The following is a 17,828-nucleotide window of genomic DNA, read 5'->3' on the forward strand; positions in this document are numbered from 1 at the left end:
GATTCGCAAATTTGTGTTGAAGTTATGATATTTGTGAAGAAACAGTAATACTGAACATTTACCATGCTCGAAAGCATCCATTATATGCATCTTATGACGATTTAAAAACCTTAAAATTATAACCGTTGCAACGCGAAACGATTACATTATTTGGAGAGTTGTCGTTTTATTTTGTTTGATACTAGGATTGCTTATATAAAGTATACAATACATCACTCATTGTATGAGTGCGGATGGCCGAGTGGTCAAAACGACGTTTACTCCACAGGTCAGTAGTTCGAGCCCAGTTTAGGGTTAGTTTTTTTTTCTTTCTTTAATTTTATTCTTGTTTTTTTTTTTAACTGGAGATTTGTAGATCCAATGTTAACATATATCAATATAAAGCATTCAATACATGCCACAATCTGTGAAAAGGCCCCTGCAATATATTGTGTATTTAATCTATTAATAAACCAATATCTTAATTTATAAATTTAGTTCGACAATTAATTCACACAGAAATTGTAATAATAATAGTAATACGTGTTTGTCAGAAACACTATGTCCCCATTTTGCGCCGCTTTGAAGCTATATATTTGACCTATGACATTGAAGGATGACCTTGACCTTTCACCACTCAAAATGTGCAGCTCCAAGAGATACACATGCATGCCAAATATCAAGTTGCTATCTTCCATATTGCAAAAGTTATTGCAAATGTTAAAGTTGTGGGAAACAAACAAACAAACACACACACAAACACACAAACAAACAAACCAACAGACAGGGCAAAAGCAATATGCCCCCCACTATAGTGGTGGGGGACATAAAAATACAAAAAAGGACCACAGACACAAACTATGTCTTATACAGTTACACTTCAAGCTTGATAACGGAAAACTGCCAAACAAACTCGATTTCATCGTGCACACGTTCAGTGCGCCCAAGCGTTCATTACATGACATTATGGAAATCATTTTCTTCTTATTTGTAAATTCAAACGATAAAAATATATACTCTTCCTCCCTATGTTAAAGCCCTTGTTCTTGGAAATCTTGACTTTGTGCATGTGCGTAAATGATTGTCTCAGATTAGCCTGTGCAGTCCACACATGCGGTTTAGGGACAACACGTTCCGTCTTTTCGTTTAGAAGAGACATCTGTTAAATAAAAACATTTCTAAAAAAGCGGACAGTATCGTCCCTAATTTGCCTGTGCGAAATGCACAGGCTTTTAATGGGACGACACTTCACGCACGTGTACGCGCATGTATTAAACACAAGTTTTTTTAAACGCGACTTTTTAAATTTTAGCCACTAATGAATAAAAAAATATTCGGACATACTTGCGTGAAAATTCCTCAACATTTCTCAACATTCCATAGGATTTGATAACAAATATTTGGGTTATACAGCTAGACCGTAACAAAACATACAACTTTAACAGCAAAATGCGCACTCTGCTAGGAGAGACGTACCGACGTTAGATAAATACAAGAAGATTTAATTAAAAACGCTTTCTGTTTTACTCTATAAATATCTCACCGTCCTCATTTCTCGCTATCTTTCAACTCATGATTCTGGCTATACACCCGGTAACATAGCTCGTTTGAAATGCAGACCTGATGTAAAATAAGTCTGTACATAAAATGTAACTTGTTGTAAAGATATGTGCATTAAATCGTCCCGAGCCTCTAGTTTTTCTTGAGTTTGTGCAAACTACATGCCAAAACAAATCAGTCATAGAGCGCGTTCACATTTTGCATTGCTTTGCTGTTCATTTAGTAATAAACGGGTAATAATTCAGGCGTCAATATGCAAGATCCTGTGCAAGTGGACGTTCAAAACGTCTCAACCGCTAAGCGAGTTTCAACGGCGTCAAATATAGGGAAATGGTACCAATGTTTTGGACTTATAAAACAGAACTTGTTGGTGATTCTGACGTTTGTCGGCGTCGGCGTCGGATTCCTTATCGGCTTTCTGGTGGAGCCGCATCGCCCCTCACAGAGCGCTCTCATGTGGATCGGTACGTATACATGAACATTGTTGTGCAAAGTTTCATTTGTGTAACTACATAATACATATACACGTAATTGACATATGGTTGACAAAATCATGATGTTTTATTTTATTTATAGTATAAATTTTAGCATAATGCTTTTGAACGAGATGCAATAATTCGTACATTGAACCGAATGATATTTTGTCCAATTACTTTGCTACCCACAGAAACACACATGAGAATACAATACAAAAATAAATGTGTAAAACAAATCAACCTCCAAGTAAGACTCATTACATCCATATTTCAGTATGCGGGAAATAAAATAATATTAATGTATTGCAATCCAAAGTTCTTAAAGCATATGGTCTAAATGTCTTGCATTTGTTAATGAGTTATTGCAACCAGTTGTTTGTATACGCATTGTATCATAGCGCGATATGAAATAGTGACCATGGATGCATTCAATACATGCCTTGTTTTCAGAGCGTCACATTCCGTTATTGCTTAGTTATCCTGACAATGTAGACATGTTTCACTCTATTTGAGAGTGTCATTGAAAGCATTGACCTTAAAGGGATCTTTTCACGGGTTGGTAACTTGACAAAATTGAAAAAAGTTGTTTCAGATTCACAAATTTTCGTTTTAGTTATGATATTTGTGAGGAAACAGTATTACTGAACATTTCCCATAGTCAAATATAGCCATTATATGTATCTTTTGACGATTTGAAAACCTCAAAATTATAAAGCGTTGCAACGCGAAACGATTGAATAATTTGGAGAGTTCTGTTGTTATCGTTTAAATTAACGAAACTACGAAGATTGCTTATATAATGTATAAAATACTTAATCTGTGTATATCCGGCGGAATAGCCGAGAGGGCTAATGCGTTTTTACTTCAGACTAACTCCAGGACTCCGGGGGTCACTGGTTCGAGCCCTGGTACCGGCTACTTTTTTTCCTTTTTTTAATTTTATTCTTGATTTTTTACTGGAGCTTTTAAGATCCAGTGTTTACATTTATCAATATAAAGCATTTAATGACAAACTTCAAAATATGCCAAAATCTGTGAAAAGGCCCCTTTAACATGAGTAGTATCAGTATTATTTTGGTTCAATTACACTCGTATGTTCCCGGTATGCCTGATATGGAACCTTACATTACCTGCCATTTATGAACATATTTGTCCAAATACGTGTAACTAGAAATCGGATCAAACGTGCAAAAGTGCCCATTTCCACAAAGAAACGCAAAGATTAATGAATCCCATAGTTGTTAAAATTATGAGGCCAAACAGTGCTTGAAATTTTAAGACACGATTATTCTCACGAGCTTTGTTCAAATGACACAAGAACAGCGTTAATACTAGTCAATTGAGTAATATTAAATATGTGGCGTTCTAAGAAAACTGGGCATAATGCTTGTGCGTAAAGTGTCGTCCCAGATTAGCCTGTGCAGTCCGCACAGGCTAATCAGGGACGACACTTTCCGCTTTTATGGTAATTTTAGTTTTAAGGAAGTCCCTCCTTACCGAGTAAAGGCGGACTGCACAGGCTAATCTGGGATGACACTTTACGCACATGCATTATGCCCAGTTTTATCAGAACAAGACACGAATATTAGGTTCATCGTTAATACAGTTTGGTTGCATTACATTTACCATTACTTCACCGCTATAACTGATTACTTGCGATTCATTTAGAATTAAGTTCAACGTTCATACTTTTCATTGCGTTGCATTTACCAAAAGGTCCACCGTGAATACTGATTCTGCATAAATGCCTTCATTTACCATCCGCCGTTCAGAAGAATTTATTGCAACATATACCTGAAGGTTTACCCTAAATACTGATTTAAACTTCTTGCGAAATATTTACCGTTAGAATAAACTTTTATTTTGTTCAATTGCTTTGAATTTACTGGTATATTCCTCGTTAATACTGATAAATTTTGTTATAATTACTGTTTGGTTCACGGACCAGATATATGCCGAACTGAGCTTACTTTTGGAAAATAAACAAATCTGCAACTACAACCAATGCTGACCCTTATGTAACTACAACCAATGCTGACCCTTATGTAACTACAACCAATGCTGACCCTAATGTAACTACAACCAATGCTGACCCTAATGTAACTACAACCAATGCTGACCCTAATGTAACTACAACCGATGCTGACCCTTATGTAACTACAACCAATGCTGACCCTTCTGTATTCCTTTCAAAATCCGTTTAAATGTAAACCAGCAGTAATATTTAAGTAAAACTTATGTTTGTGTCAAGATGAAACAGTGTTGTTTAATCGATGGGTTGATGCGCTTTTTTCAAAGTCCATATAAACGGAATTTTCCTTGCGGTTTATGTAGAAAGAAAGTTGTACAGACAAGAATCTAAACACGCTTTATTTGGAATAAAAACTCAATAGTTTATTATGGTTTATAGATAATTTCCTTTATACCGGTTCTGTGTATCAGGTATGGCAGGGGAGCTGTACATCCGGATGTTGAAGATGATGATTGTACCACTGGTCATCTGCAGCGTCATCACAGGTTCGTAACCCGACCAGCGGACATGGAGCACTCGCTCATCTCGTCGCTCACAAACGATGAGTATTTAAAAGCAAGGAACATCCGATGCCGGAACCAACTTATGATAATTCTAAAATATAATTTACCTAGTTAGATTATTTATGGGAGTGGTAGAGAACATATGCATGACTTAAACCAATGTGAACCATTAAGAACTGGGCGCGCCTTACAGTTCCCTCAAAAACATAGGCTTTGTCAGTCCCGTAAATTTACATTCAGCGGATATGGGTGAAAAGAGGTAATTAGAGCAATGAGTCGGCATAAATGCTAAAACGCAACACGAACTGATAATCATTTATTAAATGTTCGATTGAGTTTAACGGTTTAATTACTTTCATTGAAGATATATTTATGTTTAGATTGTGTCATTTTGTGACTTAAAAGTTAGATCAATACTGCTCGTTTAATGATATTTCATTTAAGCATAGGTAGAATCAATATATTTTTCAGGGAATATTAAAATATGATTTATATTTCAAATTAGAAGAGAATGCCTTTATACATATTTGCCATTAAAATCCAGAGGGCGACAATGCGATAGTGCGATAGTACGATGGCGACAATGCGATAGTACGATGGCGACAATGCGATAGTGCGATGGCGACAATGCGATAGTACGATGGCGACTAATGCGATAACGCGATAGTACGATGGCGACAATGCGATAGTACGATGGCGACAATGCGATAATACGGCGATAATACGATGACAACAGTACGATAACGCGATAGTACGATGGCGACAATGCGATGATACGATGGTCACAGTACGATACGACTATCGCGTTGTCTCCATCTTACTATTGCGTTGTCGCATTGTCGCCATCGTACTATCGAATTGTCGCCATCGTACTATCGCGTTGTCGTCATCGTTATATCGCATTGTCGCCATCGTACTATCGCATTGTCGCTATCATACTATCGCATTGTCGCCCTCTGGATTTTAATGTGTAACCACGATGGCCTAACGGTATTCCGTACCATGGTCAGTCTATTGCTCAATCCCTGAGTGAAACTACAGATTGATTCATAGCTATGAAAAGATCCCGTTCCTCCCCTCAACATTAATGTCCATTCCTTACAAAAATCAAAGTACTGACAGTACTGGTGTGACGATGCTTTTGAAGAGAATTGGTATAAAAGCATCTATTTAAGTTTATCTACATCACCACAGTTGTGTATGTGGGAACGAAAATTTTGGGTAGGAAAAAAATGGGTACGAAAATTTTGGGTACAAAAATTATGCCAAAAAAAAAATTGGATACGAAAAAAGATTTGGTTACGAAAAAAAAATTGGGTAGGGAAAAAAATTGGGTACGAAACAAAATTTGGGTACGAGCAAAAATTTGGGTACGAAAAAAAATGGGTACGAAAAAAAGTGGGTACGAAATATGTAGAGTAAGAAACAAAAATGGGGGTACGGGAAAGTAGTTCCCGTGGGGAACTTGATCCATTCAGCGAAACTGGAAAGCGGGTTACATTCACGATCAAATATAACCAGAAATATCTTTGAAAAGATATTCGACGTGTATTTTCTGTACCACTTATCTTTAAAAAAACGGTCTGTTACAGTAAAACGTTTGTGGGTTATAGCATTACGTTTGAGCATATAAATTCAAAATTTGACATGCTCTTTAATTACATCATGCTCTTTAATTTCACATGTATATCATACCAAACTTTATATTTCGTTGTTTCCTTTCATAAGTAAATGATGCTATGTGTACGGACGTGATTTCACATGCCCATGTGCGCATGAACATATATTTTTCATCTTTTGATTATTGTTTTATTTCTCTAATTCAATAAGCTTGGGCATGTTTGTTCGTTAAGAACGGCACTAATTTCATGATGATTCCCAAAAGTAGGTATGAGCACATAGTCGTAAGAGCACTTGAATACGTGAGTTCGCCCATGAACACATGGTAAGGTTAACTAAATCTCCGCGATATAACCTAATGTGTGTTTAAAACAGCAAACAATATCCAACAAACGAATGAATTATCAAACATAGTATGTGCACTGATGTGGCTCTGTAATTTCTGTTTGAAAAGTTTTTAAATATGCAAAGTGAGAAAGCACGCATAAGAACGAGTTTCACATATGTCATAGGGCTATTATGCTGTTTATATACCATAGTCGCTACAACGTTTACAAATGGCAGGTTCGAAATAATTCGTTTTCTTAACACTTATGATTGCGTTGAAAGTTAATTATACACGTTTTAATTCGCAATTTATTTACTGAATCACGACAAATGTCAAATACAATACAGAAAATGCATAATTGTTTCATTGATCTTTAAACATATAATGGATTGAATATAACTGATTTTAAATTAACGTTTTCAAACTATTATTAAATCTTTTCCCCAGAATATGTTGTCCTATTTATAGCTTAGCTTTCTATACCTTTATCAATGATAATCAGCGAGGTACTAGTATTCCGATTAGAAAAATCGAGCTATCTCAATCGGACTGGCTCGGTCTTTTACATAGGTCGCCATTGTGAAGATTTTTTTCATGGTATGATAACTTAGATATGATAGCTTCGCAGCATCGTCAATCATGATCCTCACGCCCCCGCTGAATGACCCACACAAAATGACTTTGCCCAGCGCCACGATGACAATTTGCTGTTAATTAATGAACGACTCGATATTCAGCTCAAGGTTTATTCAAATCTAAAGTTGACTTTTTATGTTCAGGCACCTCCCGAATGGACCCACGGTCGAATGGAAAGGTGGGCGGCATAGCCTTGGGCTACATCATAGTACAGAACCTGCTGGGGGCCATCACAGGAGCCGTCATATGCCTCGTCGTGAAACCCGGTACGTATGTATTTCCACCCGGTGCCGTGCGCAAATCTATTTATCATCCAGTTTTGCGTCTGTATTTTATGTTGGCTGACCGGTTGGCGCAAAGGTTGGTACACTCGGTTCTCACCAAGGCGACCTGGGTTTCAATTACCGTTCCAGGCAATAAGTGGGTTGATGGTCACCATATCGAAAAGATGGGTTTTCTCCGGGTACTCCGCACCCCCCCCCCCCACCCACCCACCCACACACAAACAACACAAGGCCATACCAAAATAAGAAAACCATCAGTAACAACGAAAATACTCAGCAGCTGGAAACTGCAGCTTTAATTCAAAATTCATCCCAACTTTCGTAAGTTTAGTACTAGTAAGTAAATTGGTAAGGAGTGCTGGGCCACACATAATGTAGCCTCTGGCTCGGAGAGGACCTCAACAACTTCAAACTACAAACACACCCACGTTGTATTTTATGTTATAGTTTATGTATTGGAGATAATTATCTACTGATTTATTTCAAAATTATGAAAGTGGTACATGCACGTGCACCTCTAAAGCGATTATATGTGTCTCGTCTTGATAAAACTGGGCATAATACATGTGCGTAAAGTGTCGTCCCAGATTAGCATGTGCAGTCCGCACAGGCTAATCAGGGACGACGCTTTCCGCCTACACTTGATTTTCCGTAAGGAGGGAATTTATTTGAAACTAAAAATACCATAAAAGCGGAAAGTGTTGTCCCTGATTAGCCTGTGCAGACTGCACAGGCTCATCTGGGACGACACTTTTCGCACATGAATTAAGCCCAGTTTTATCAGAACAAGACACATATTATTGTTTTGCACCACAGCTTTATGATACGAGAACCATAACCTTTCAAATAGTTTTTCATGGTTTTTGCACATGTGTTTAAACTATAGACAATGGTATGCAACTTAAAACAGAAGTCAAGTCAGTTATAGCCATTATGAAGCGTTCTAAACAAGTTCTAGCTCACTTATATCAAGCTTTCAAAATTATATAAAGGCTATAAATGACTGGACATCTTGCTCGTGTATATAGCCGCGTAGCTTGGCATTCTGCTGATAGAATGCGTTATTCGCAGCCTTGTTTTCAATAATGCAACATTTCTAAGCGCCTTTCGAACGTGATACGAAATTGATTTCAGGAGAGGGGATACTGGTAGACCCAAAACTGACTGTTGAACAGGACATTATGGAGACAGAAGATATATTTGCAGACCTGCTCAGGTTGAAACGATAATTAAAATTATAAGACATATAATTGTCAATTTAAATATGGTTATTTTATAAATTAATTAATATCATTATAACGGAGGGGGCTTCAAATACGGTATAATGCACAGAGTTATTAAAGGGGCCTTTTCACAGATTTTGGCATTTTTTAACTTATTCATTAAATGCTTTATATCGATAAATGTTAACATTGGATCGTAAAAGCTCCAGTAAAAAATCAATAATAAAATTTAAAAAAGGAAAAGAACATTGCCCGGACCAGGTTTCGAACCAGTGACCCCTGCAGTCCTGTCAGAGTCCTGAAGTAAAAACGCTTTAGCCTACTGAGCTATTCCGCCGTTTACAAATTCATAATGTATTTTATACGTTATATAAGCAATCTTCGTAGTTTCAAAAAATTTAACGACAAAAACAGAACTCTCCAAATTATTCAATCGTTTCGCGTTGCAACGCTTTATAATTTTTAGCTTTTAAAATCGTCAAAAGATGCATATAATGGCTATATTAGACCATGGTAAATGTTCAGTATTACTGTTTCCTCACAAATATCATAACTATAACGAAAATTTGCGATTCTGAAACAACTTTTTTCAATTTTGTCAATTTACCAAAGCGTGAAAAGATCCCTTTAATAATGTGTATTTTTACAGGAACCTTGTTCCGGACAATCTGCTCGAGGCCTGTTTTCAACAGGTGAGCAGAGCTGGAATATATATCGACATGTTGTTCGCGTAGCTCATAGTTTTAAAGAGGCTTATAATTATTTGAAGTCGATTTAATTGAAACAAACACCGCATGAAGATTTCAGGATTCTCAAATGGAGATTCTACATACTAGGTAATATCACTGATATATAGAGTACACTTTGAACGATTTTTTATCTATTCTGAATGCGGATCGTTTAAGATTTAAACGTAATTACAACCTATGAATCCGATTTCGTTCAGGCACAGACCCAGTACAAGTACGCCACGCGTACGGAGGTCGTCAACAACGGAACGTTTAACGTAACGCGAAACGTCAGGGACGTCACGCAGAAATACGTTGGATCAGCACACTCTACCAACATTCTCGGTACAGTGACATGTTCAGTTTGTTTCAATGTTTGCTTTTTCTGATCAATTCTGGTTTTTTTTGGTCTGGTAGAGTGCACGAATGTGAATCACTATGTACTTCAACAATTTTTTCGTATCGCAGCAGTCTGGCATTTTCTTATATCGATGAGCACGTGTGATAATATAAAAGTCTATATATCTTCTCTTCATATTTGGATTCTAAAAATGCCTTCACGCACAGGGCTCATTATCGTGTGTTCCGTGTTCGGAGTTGCGGCAGCGGCGCTTCGAGAGCAGGGTGCGCCCTTCCTCGCCTTCTTCCGGTCTGCGACGGACACCATAGTTAAAATACTCAGGGTTATCATTTGGTTGGTGATTTTCAAATTAATTGGATTTTAACGCAAATTTAACGAATACTAGTATGTGACAATTACATGGAAATAAGTCGTATTTGCAATGGGTTGTTAACCCAATTATGCCTAACCCATTTATGCCTAGCGTCTAGAAACAAGGCCTTTGCAAACAGCGTAGACCCAGATAAGACGCCCCATGATGCGGCGTCTCAGCAGGGTCTGCGCTGTTTGCTTAAAGGAATTTCTGTAAGAAATATGCTTAATATAGAAAAAAAAATATACTAGACAACCATAATTTTGGAAATAAATTGATCCAATTTAGAAGGATGGGAGAGACCACTAGGCATAAATGGGTTAATACGTTCACCTCATGTTGAAACACATACGGGAATGAAAATCCTTTGACTCACTATTGAATCCTACAACTTTGTTTTAAACATGTGCTTTTTACATATGTGCAGATTTTTAAAACAAACAATGCTAATGTAATACAGTTATTTGAATGAACATAATAAACAAACGAGAAATGCATACTTATTTACCATACCTATTAGGGGTTCGAAAATCTATAGCTTTACATTATTTCTCGTCTCGAGGACGACGCCCGTTGGAATAGTCAGTCTGATTGCCAAAACCATCGCCTCCACCAGTGCCGTGACATCTGTCTTCGAGAGTCTTGGTATCTACTTCCTGTGCGTCATTGGCGGCCTCCTTGTTTGGATCTTCGTTTTACTTCCGCTTGTCTTCTTCGCATTCCGTCGCTCCAACCCGTTTCGCTTCCTGGGCAGCATCATACCACCAATAATGATTGCGTTTGCAACCGGTAGCACGTAAGTGCTAAAGCACAGAATTCTGTATTTTTAAATAAAAATAACATGCATTTTGTTATTTTTATTTATCAAATGCAATCATGATAAAATATAAACATTAAACATAAATCAACACGAGCGACTATAGTTCGCGTGCTCAGCGTTCGACAAGATATCCAAATATTTATTTAACTAAATGCAACAAGTGTTTTTCTCTCTATAAATATGCATTACGGGTATATTTTCACGATACACAATTTAAATAATCTTCTCAGCGTATTTACTCTTGCGCTTTTTAAAATTATAATATGTACATATTGCAGGATGATTGCGCTACCGGAAAGCTTCTTTTGCCTGGAAGCGAAGAATGGCGTCGACAATCGGATATCGAGATTTGTGGCGCCCCTGGCGGCTACCATCGGACGCGCCGGAAGTGCCTTGTACATAGCGGCATCTTGCGTGTTCATTATTCAGACGCTGGGAAAAGACACCCATGCTGTAGATATCATTCTTGTAATGTAAGTTTATATGAAGCTACGTATTGTTTAAGCTCGAAAAGTAGTAAATTATGATAAAATACTCATGTGCAATATAGTATAATGACCTGTTTTAAAACTTTGTCGACAACGGCCGACGTGGTAGGGTAATATTTATTTGTTTACGTTTTGACAATATGATAACATATTCATAGCCTATCCATGCAGCTACTGTCCAACAGGGAGAGTTTGTACAAACATATGTTACAGGCATTTTAAAAACTACCAATTATATTAAATTAATTAATTAACATATTAAATTATAATGATTTTTCATTATTGAAAGAAAGTTTTCAGGCAGAAGATATGAGCCTCGCTCTGAGACAACGGGGCCTATCGCATGCGCGTTAAGAGTCTTCCAAGATTAGCCTGTGCAGTCCGCACATGCTAATCAGGGACGACAATTTCAGCTCAAACAATATTTTTTCTAAGAAGAGACTTTCTTAAAATGAAAAAATCCATAAAAGCGGAAAGTGTCGCCCCTGATAAGCTCGAACGATATTTATCTCACATGCATCAAGCCCTGTTTCCCCAGAGCGAACTCACGTATAATGGTTACAGGTGGAAGTAACGTACCCTGGATAGTATTTTTTATTTATTTTTTTAGGAGCCCAATATATTCAAATAAATATATAAAATCATGTTTAATGAGAAAAAATAGACAAAGAGCCATGAAAAAAAAAATCCCCACCCTCTTATATTGGAATCATAATGATTCCAATATAAGATGGTGGGGATTTTTTTCATGGCTCTTTGTCAATTTTTTTCTCATTAAACATGATTTTATATATTTATTTGAATATATTGGGCTCCTAAAAAATATATATATGAAAAATACTATCCTGGGTACGTTACTTCCACCTGTGATAATGGTTACTCGATTTTCCTCTAGCCTGCTAACGTGGATCTCCGCTCTCGCGATTCCCTCGGTCACCGGGGCGAGCTTGATCACCGTCCTCATCCTCCTCACCGCCCTCAACATACCGGGGGAGGCGGCCACCATGCTGTTTGCGTTGGAATTCTTCCTGTGAGATCAGCAGTATTATTAATGAAATGTATTTTGTGGAATTATTAATCCTTATGTGTATATGTTGGTTATGATATCTACGATCTCAAGTATCCGATAAACTGGATCTTCGGGACGCAATCCATTATTACGTGTGAGTGAATACAAGTAGATAAAGAACCTCGTTAATTCAATAAAAATATTATAATATGCGCCGAACGAATGTATGCTATCACTACTTAAAACTGACTTCTGAATGATTTTCAGAGTTCGAATGTGTGTTCGATTCATTTGAAACTCTACACACTTCATTTATACATGTAAATAAATAATAGTTAGTGTTTTGTTTTCGTTGATCAGATTCAAAATGGCCGACTGGCAGACAATTTTGATATGAACCTCTTTTCTTCTACACAATCAAAACGCGGTTGACCATCTTATATTTTAATTGGCTGACGTGTTGTCATTTTTCACAGCGAACTTCTCCTACATCGTTAGGAAGACTTTCATGGAACTTGATGACTATTATCTGAATGTTCTATTTTCTCTCGATACCATTGTTGAATGTTGGTCCACGGATAAACTTTTGCCCGGTGAACTTAATAAACTTGTATCTAATTTATGTTGGATTAATTCTACGTCATATTTGGTCGACTGTCATTTTCAAAACTCATAATTATTTGGATAGGCATTTAAAGTGTTTTAATGACTTGGCCAACATGTACATCTTTATGAGACGAACGCAAGAGCCGCATGAGTACCGTTAAGTCGATTAATTCAAGTATGAACGTTATTATCAGAATATTTGTATACACATCGAAAACATGAAATTATGGAATCCGGATAGTACCATTTATAATCTCGCCCTTCTTTCATCAAGGGCGACACATGACACACGAAGCGATCCACGATATTTGGCTCGACTCACGATATTTTGCGCGATACTGTTCAAATATCAATATAATAATATCGCCTGTCGACTCTCGCGTTTTTTAAACGGTGTTACAGTGAATTTTAACCATTAATTATAAATACATGATAAAAATGTAAAAAATATCCCCTTTTTGTCTCCACTGATTTTTTGAAAACGCGGGAGTCGACAGGCGTTACAGCAATATTTGAACAGTACAAATATAGCGTGTCGCTTCGTGTATCGCGAAAAATATCGAGTATCGCTTCGTGTGTCGTGTGTCGCGGTCTGAAATTAGACCGCGACACACGAGATTCGGATAATATGGGCGATATTTAAATAATAAAATATCGTGTATCGCTTCGTGTGTCGCGCAAAATAGCATGTGTCGCTTTGTGTTTCGTGTGTCGCCCTTTTAATGCGAGACACGATATATTGCGCGATACTCAAAGCGACACACGATATTTTGCGCGATACACGAAGCGACACACGATATTTTGCGTGATTCACGAAGCTACACGCGATATTTACCACGATATATCGCCTTTTTAGCTACCTACACAAGGGCGATATTTCGAGGTACATTATCGGCGCGTCGCTTCGTGTATCGCGCAAAATATCGTGTGTCGCGCAAAATATCGTGTATCGCTTCGTGTTTTGTGTGTCGCCATCAAGATGAAAGAAGGGCGAGATTAAAGATGGCGCTATCCGGATTCCGTATGAAATTGTGATGAAGCTCTCATTCGCAATTTTCCACAGCGACAGATCTAGGACTGTTGTGAACCTCGTGGATCAGCTAACCGGTGTCATGGTGAATGATAAATTCTGCGCCTCAGACCTGGGTGCACGCGATGACGCCATGGGTGACGAATTGTCCTTACACGACACCACGTCAGAGGCTGAAACACCTGCAGCGAAATCCCTGGAAAATAATTATGTTGCGACGAAACTTTAAATTGTAAACGACTAATTGTAAATACGCCTTTGTATGTTTTATGAATTATGCCATTTGTATTGACGTTGTAAATATAAACAGTTTATACATGTACTGCATACAAAGAATAGCATGTCAGTCTTGAATTTTACGTAAAATGTCTTATATGGTGTACTATTATATGTGTTTGTTATAGAAGCAAATATAAGTACGTGCACATGTTATCAATCAAATACATAACATCTGTGTCATATTTAGAAAACAGAAAAGTACATTTATATCCAAGGAAGTCCGCGTGTTATTTAAAGTGCGCGGTGTCTCCCGGCGTTACTATTTTATAAACGGCGTAAAGAGTCTTCGCTTTGTAATATATCACTTCGAGAATAAAGGGACTTGTTCACAGATTGGGAAATGTTTTGAATGTGTCTGTAAATGCATTTAATTACTAGAGTTTAACTGAAGAACTGTATAGCTTCATTATAATAAAAACGAACAGAATTAACGAAAGAAGTGCCCATTGGTAAAAAAAGGCTCATACCTAAACCACTTGGCCATCTGTACTGTTATGTTCTGACAGACGTTTTATATTTCATGTGACTTATCCACCTGTTGTAACAAAAATAAACTAAAAAAGCGATGATTCGAAATTCTTTAATCGTGTCACGTTTGCAACGATTTATACATTTATTAATTTCAATTGATATTAATTTATATACGACGTAGTATTTGTTTTATGAATTTCCGCCATTAATTGAACTTCTCTCTCTGATTTTATATGAGTGTGTTAATATTCCCGACGCGTCTTTTCTCTATGAATTTATTTAATGCCGAATTAAATAATATACATTTTTCTAATATTAAACAATACACATGCGCAAATACTGTGAACTAAAAGAGAACATGATATTACTACATAAAATAACTCAAACGTCACGTAAATAAACAAACAATTTGTTGACGGTTTGCCTTCGATTAATTTTTGACGATGCTGCGAAGCAGGTCGTCTAAGTTATCATACCATGGAAAAAAAATTCACAATGGCAACCTATGTAAAAGACCGAGCCAGTCCGATTGAGATAGCTCGATTTTTCTAATCGGCATACCTCGCTGATTATCATTGATAAAGGTAAAGGAAGCTCAGCTATAAATAGGACAGCATATTCTGGGAAAAAAGTTTAATAATAGTTTGAAAACGTTAATTTTAATCAGTTATATTCAATCCATTATATGTTTGTAGATCAATGAAACAACTATGCATTTTCTGTATTGTATTTGACATGTGTCGTGATTCAGTAAATAAATTGCGAATTAATACGTGTATTATTAACTTTCAACGCGATAATGAGTGTAAAGAAAACGAATTATTTCGAACCTGCCATTTGTAAACGTTGTAGCGACTATGGTATATAAACAGCATAATAGCCCTATAACATCTGTGAAACTCGCTCTTATGCGTGCTGTCTAATTTTGCATATTTAATAAACTTTTCAAACAGAAATTACAGAGCCACATCAGTGCACATACTATGTTTGATAATTCATTCGTTTGTTGGATATTGTGTGCTGTTTAAAACACATACTATGTCATATCGCGGAGATTTAGTTAACCTTACCATGTGTTCATGGGCGAACTCACGTATTCAAGTGCTCTTACGACTATGTGCTCATACCTACTTTCGGGAATCATCATGAAATTATTGCCGTACTTAACGAACAAACATGCCTAAGCTTATTGAATTAGAGAAAAAAAAATATTCAAAAGAGAAAAGTTATATGTTCATGCACATGGGCATGTAAAATCACGTCCGTACACATAGCATTATTAACTTAGGAAAGGAAACAACGAAATATAAAGTTTGGTATGATATACATGTGAAATTAAAGAGCATGGTGTAATTAAAGAGCATGTCAAGTTTTGAATTTATATGCTGAAACGTAATGTTATAACCCACAAACGTTTTACTGTAACAGAACCTTTTTTAAGAAAAGCGGTACATAAAATACACGTCGAATATCTTTTTAAATATATTTCTTGTTATATTTGATCGAGAATGTAACCCGCCTCCCAGTTTCGCTGAATGGATCAAGTTCCCCACGGGTACTACTTCCCCGTACCCCCAATTTTTCGTACCCTACATTTTTCGTACCCAATTTTTGTTGTACCCAATTTTTTTTCGTACCCAAATTTTTGCTCGTACCCAAATTTTTTTCGTACCCAATTTTTTTTCCTACAAAATTTTTTTTTCGTAACCATAACTTTTTTCGTACCCATTTTTTTTGCATAATTGTTGTACCCAAAATTTTCGTACCAATTTTTTTCATACTCAAAATTTTCGTACCTACATACACAATTGTGGTGATGTAGATAAACTTAAATAGATGCTTTTATATCAATCCTCTTCAAAAGCATCGTCACACTAGTACCGTCAGTACTTTGATTGTATTCCGACGTCTACGACCTTGCAACAACAAAAACGAGGGAAGCACAAATACAGTAGAGCTAATTCATTTAAAAGAAAAAATATTATAAAGTGGCTAACCAAGTGAAATTATTCGTTTCGTAAGTCGGTTCCATTTATCCCCACTTACACGTAGTCAGCTCCGTTCTACGCATGCCCCTTACTGCAACAGTGTATTGAAATGGTCACCACACTGTGACGTCTGAAGGTAACCAATACGCGGTAAATTATTGCAATAATATACAAAGCTACAAAAGGATTAAGCTGGGTGTGTGGCATTGTTAAGATCCTAATTATCTGCTGCTGGTGTTGCCATTGATTTTACTCCACCGGATCACATCGAAGTCACAACCGTAAGCATTCTGTGATAAACATCCTTCTTTATCGGGGTTTCCGGTTGGCGCAATGGTTGGTAAAACGGGGCTCTCACCTCGACGATCCGCGTTAAATTACAACTGCCAGCGCACGTGAGGTTGGTATGAAGTCACCATATCGGAAATCCGATCTTTGCCTTTTTGACGATGCGAACAGCATCGTCCAAGGTTTGATAATCACCTTAAAAATTTTCACAATGGCAACCTATGTAAAAGACCGAGCCAGTCCGATTGAGATAACTCAGTTATTTAGGAGAGCTAGGACCCATATGGCTCATATAGAGCAGCCTCAGTCGCTTAGGGGCCTAGATTATTTTGTACTCCTGTGGAGTGGCATCCTACGGTTTATACGATGCAACGGACCATTAAAACCGTGCCCCCAACGATTGCTTACTAAGCTGAAAAAAGAGCAGGTACGGATATATTTTATAGCTGACCATTTCACGGGGTGAAATATCTCGTGAAAGTCTATGGCTTCCTCACAATCTCCACGCAGAGTTGTCGTTCCTTGCTCTCACAAACAATCACAGGTAACAGTATTCTCAACAATCGTATCATATTTGACTCGAAGGCATCTTTTACACTTTAAACTATTTTTCTGGTTTTATCGTTTGGAGATAGTGGTATGGCATGAATAGGTGTTTACTACTAAATCCCTGAAATATGATAAACTTAGATAGTCGATTTTGATTTGTGTCAAGTTCTTTCTTGTGCAATAGAACGGGTTCTTAAATCTTACCCATAAAGAGGAGT

General features: G+C 37.0%; 1 protein-coding gene across 1 annotated transcript; it reads left to right on the forward strand.

Moving 5' to 3' along the window:
* The first annotated feature begins 1,578 nt into the window (after window positions 1–1,578).
* Window positions 1,579–15,557, forward strand: LOC127836283 (excitatory amino acid transporter 1-like). Its single transcript, XM_052362789.1, has 11 exons — window positions 1,579–2,003; window positions 4,458–4,532; window positions 7,278–7,400; window positions 8,553–8,634; window positions 9,291–9,333; window positions 9,588–9,714; window positions 9,937–10,063; window positions 10,645–10,878; window positions 11,181–11,375; window positions 12,286–12,420; window positions 14,069–15,557. Exons 1-11 carry the CDS (start codon window positions 1,793–1,795, stop codon window positions 14,262–14,264), a joined length of 1,548 nt encoding a protein of 515 aa, XP_052218749.1. The 5' UTR covers window positions 1,579–1,792; the 3' UTR covers window positions 14,265–15,557.
* Window positions 15,558–17,828: the final 2,271 nt, after the last annotated feature.

Source organism: Dreissena polymorpha, chromosome 1 (genome assembly GCF_020536995.1).
Source record: "Dreissena polymorpha isolate Duluth1 chromosome 1, UMN_Dpol_1.0, whole genome shotgun sequence".
Lineage (NCBI taxonomy): Eukaryota > Metazoa > Mollusca > Bivalvia > Myida > Dreissenidae > Dreissena > Dreissena polymorpha.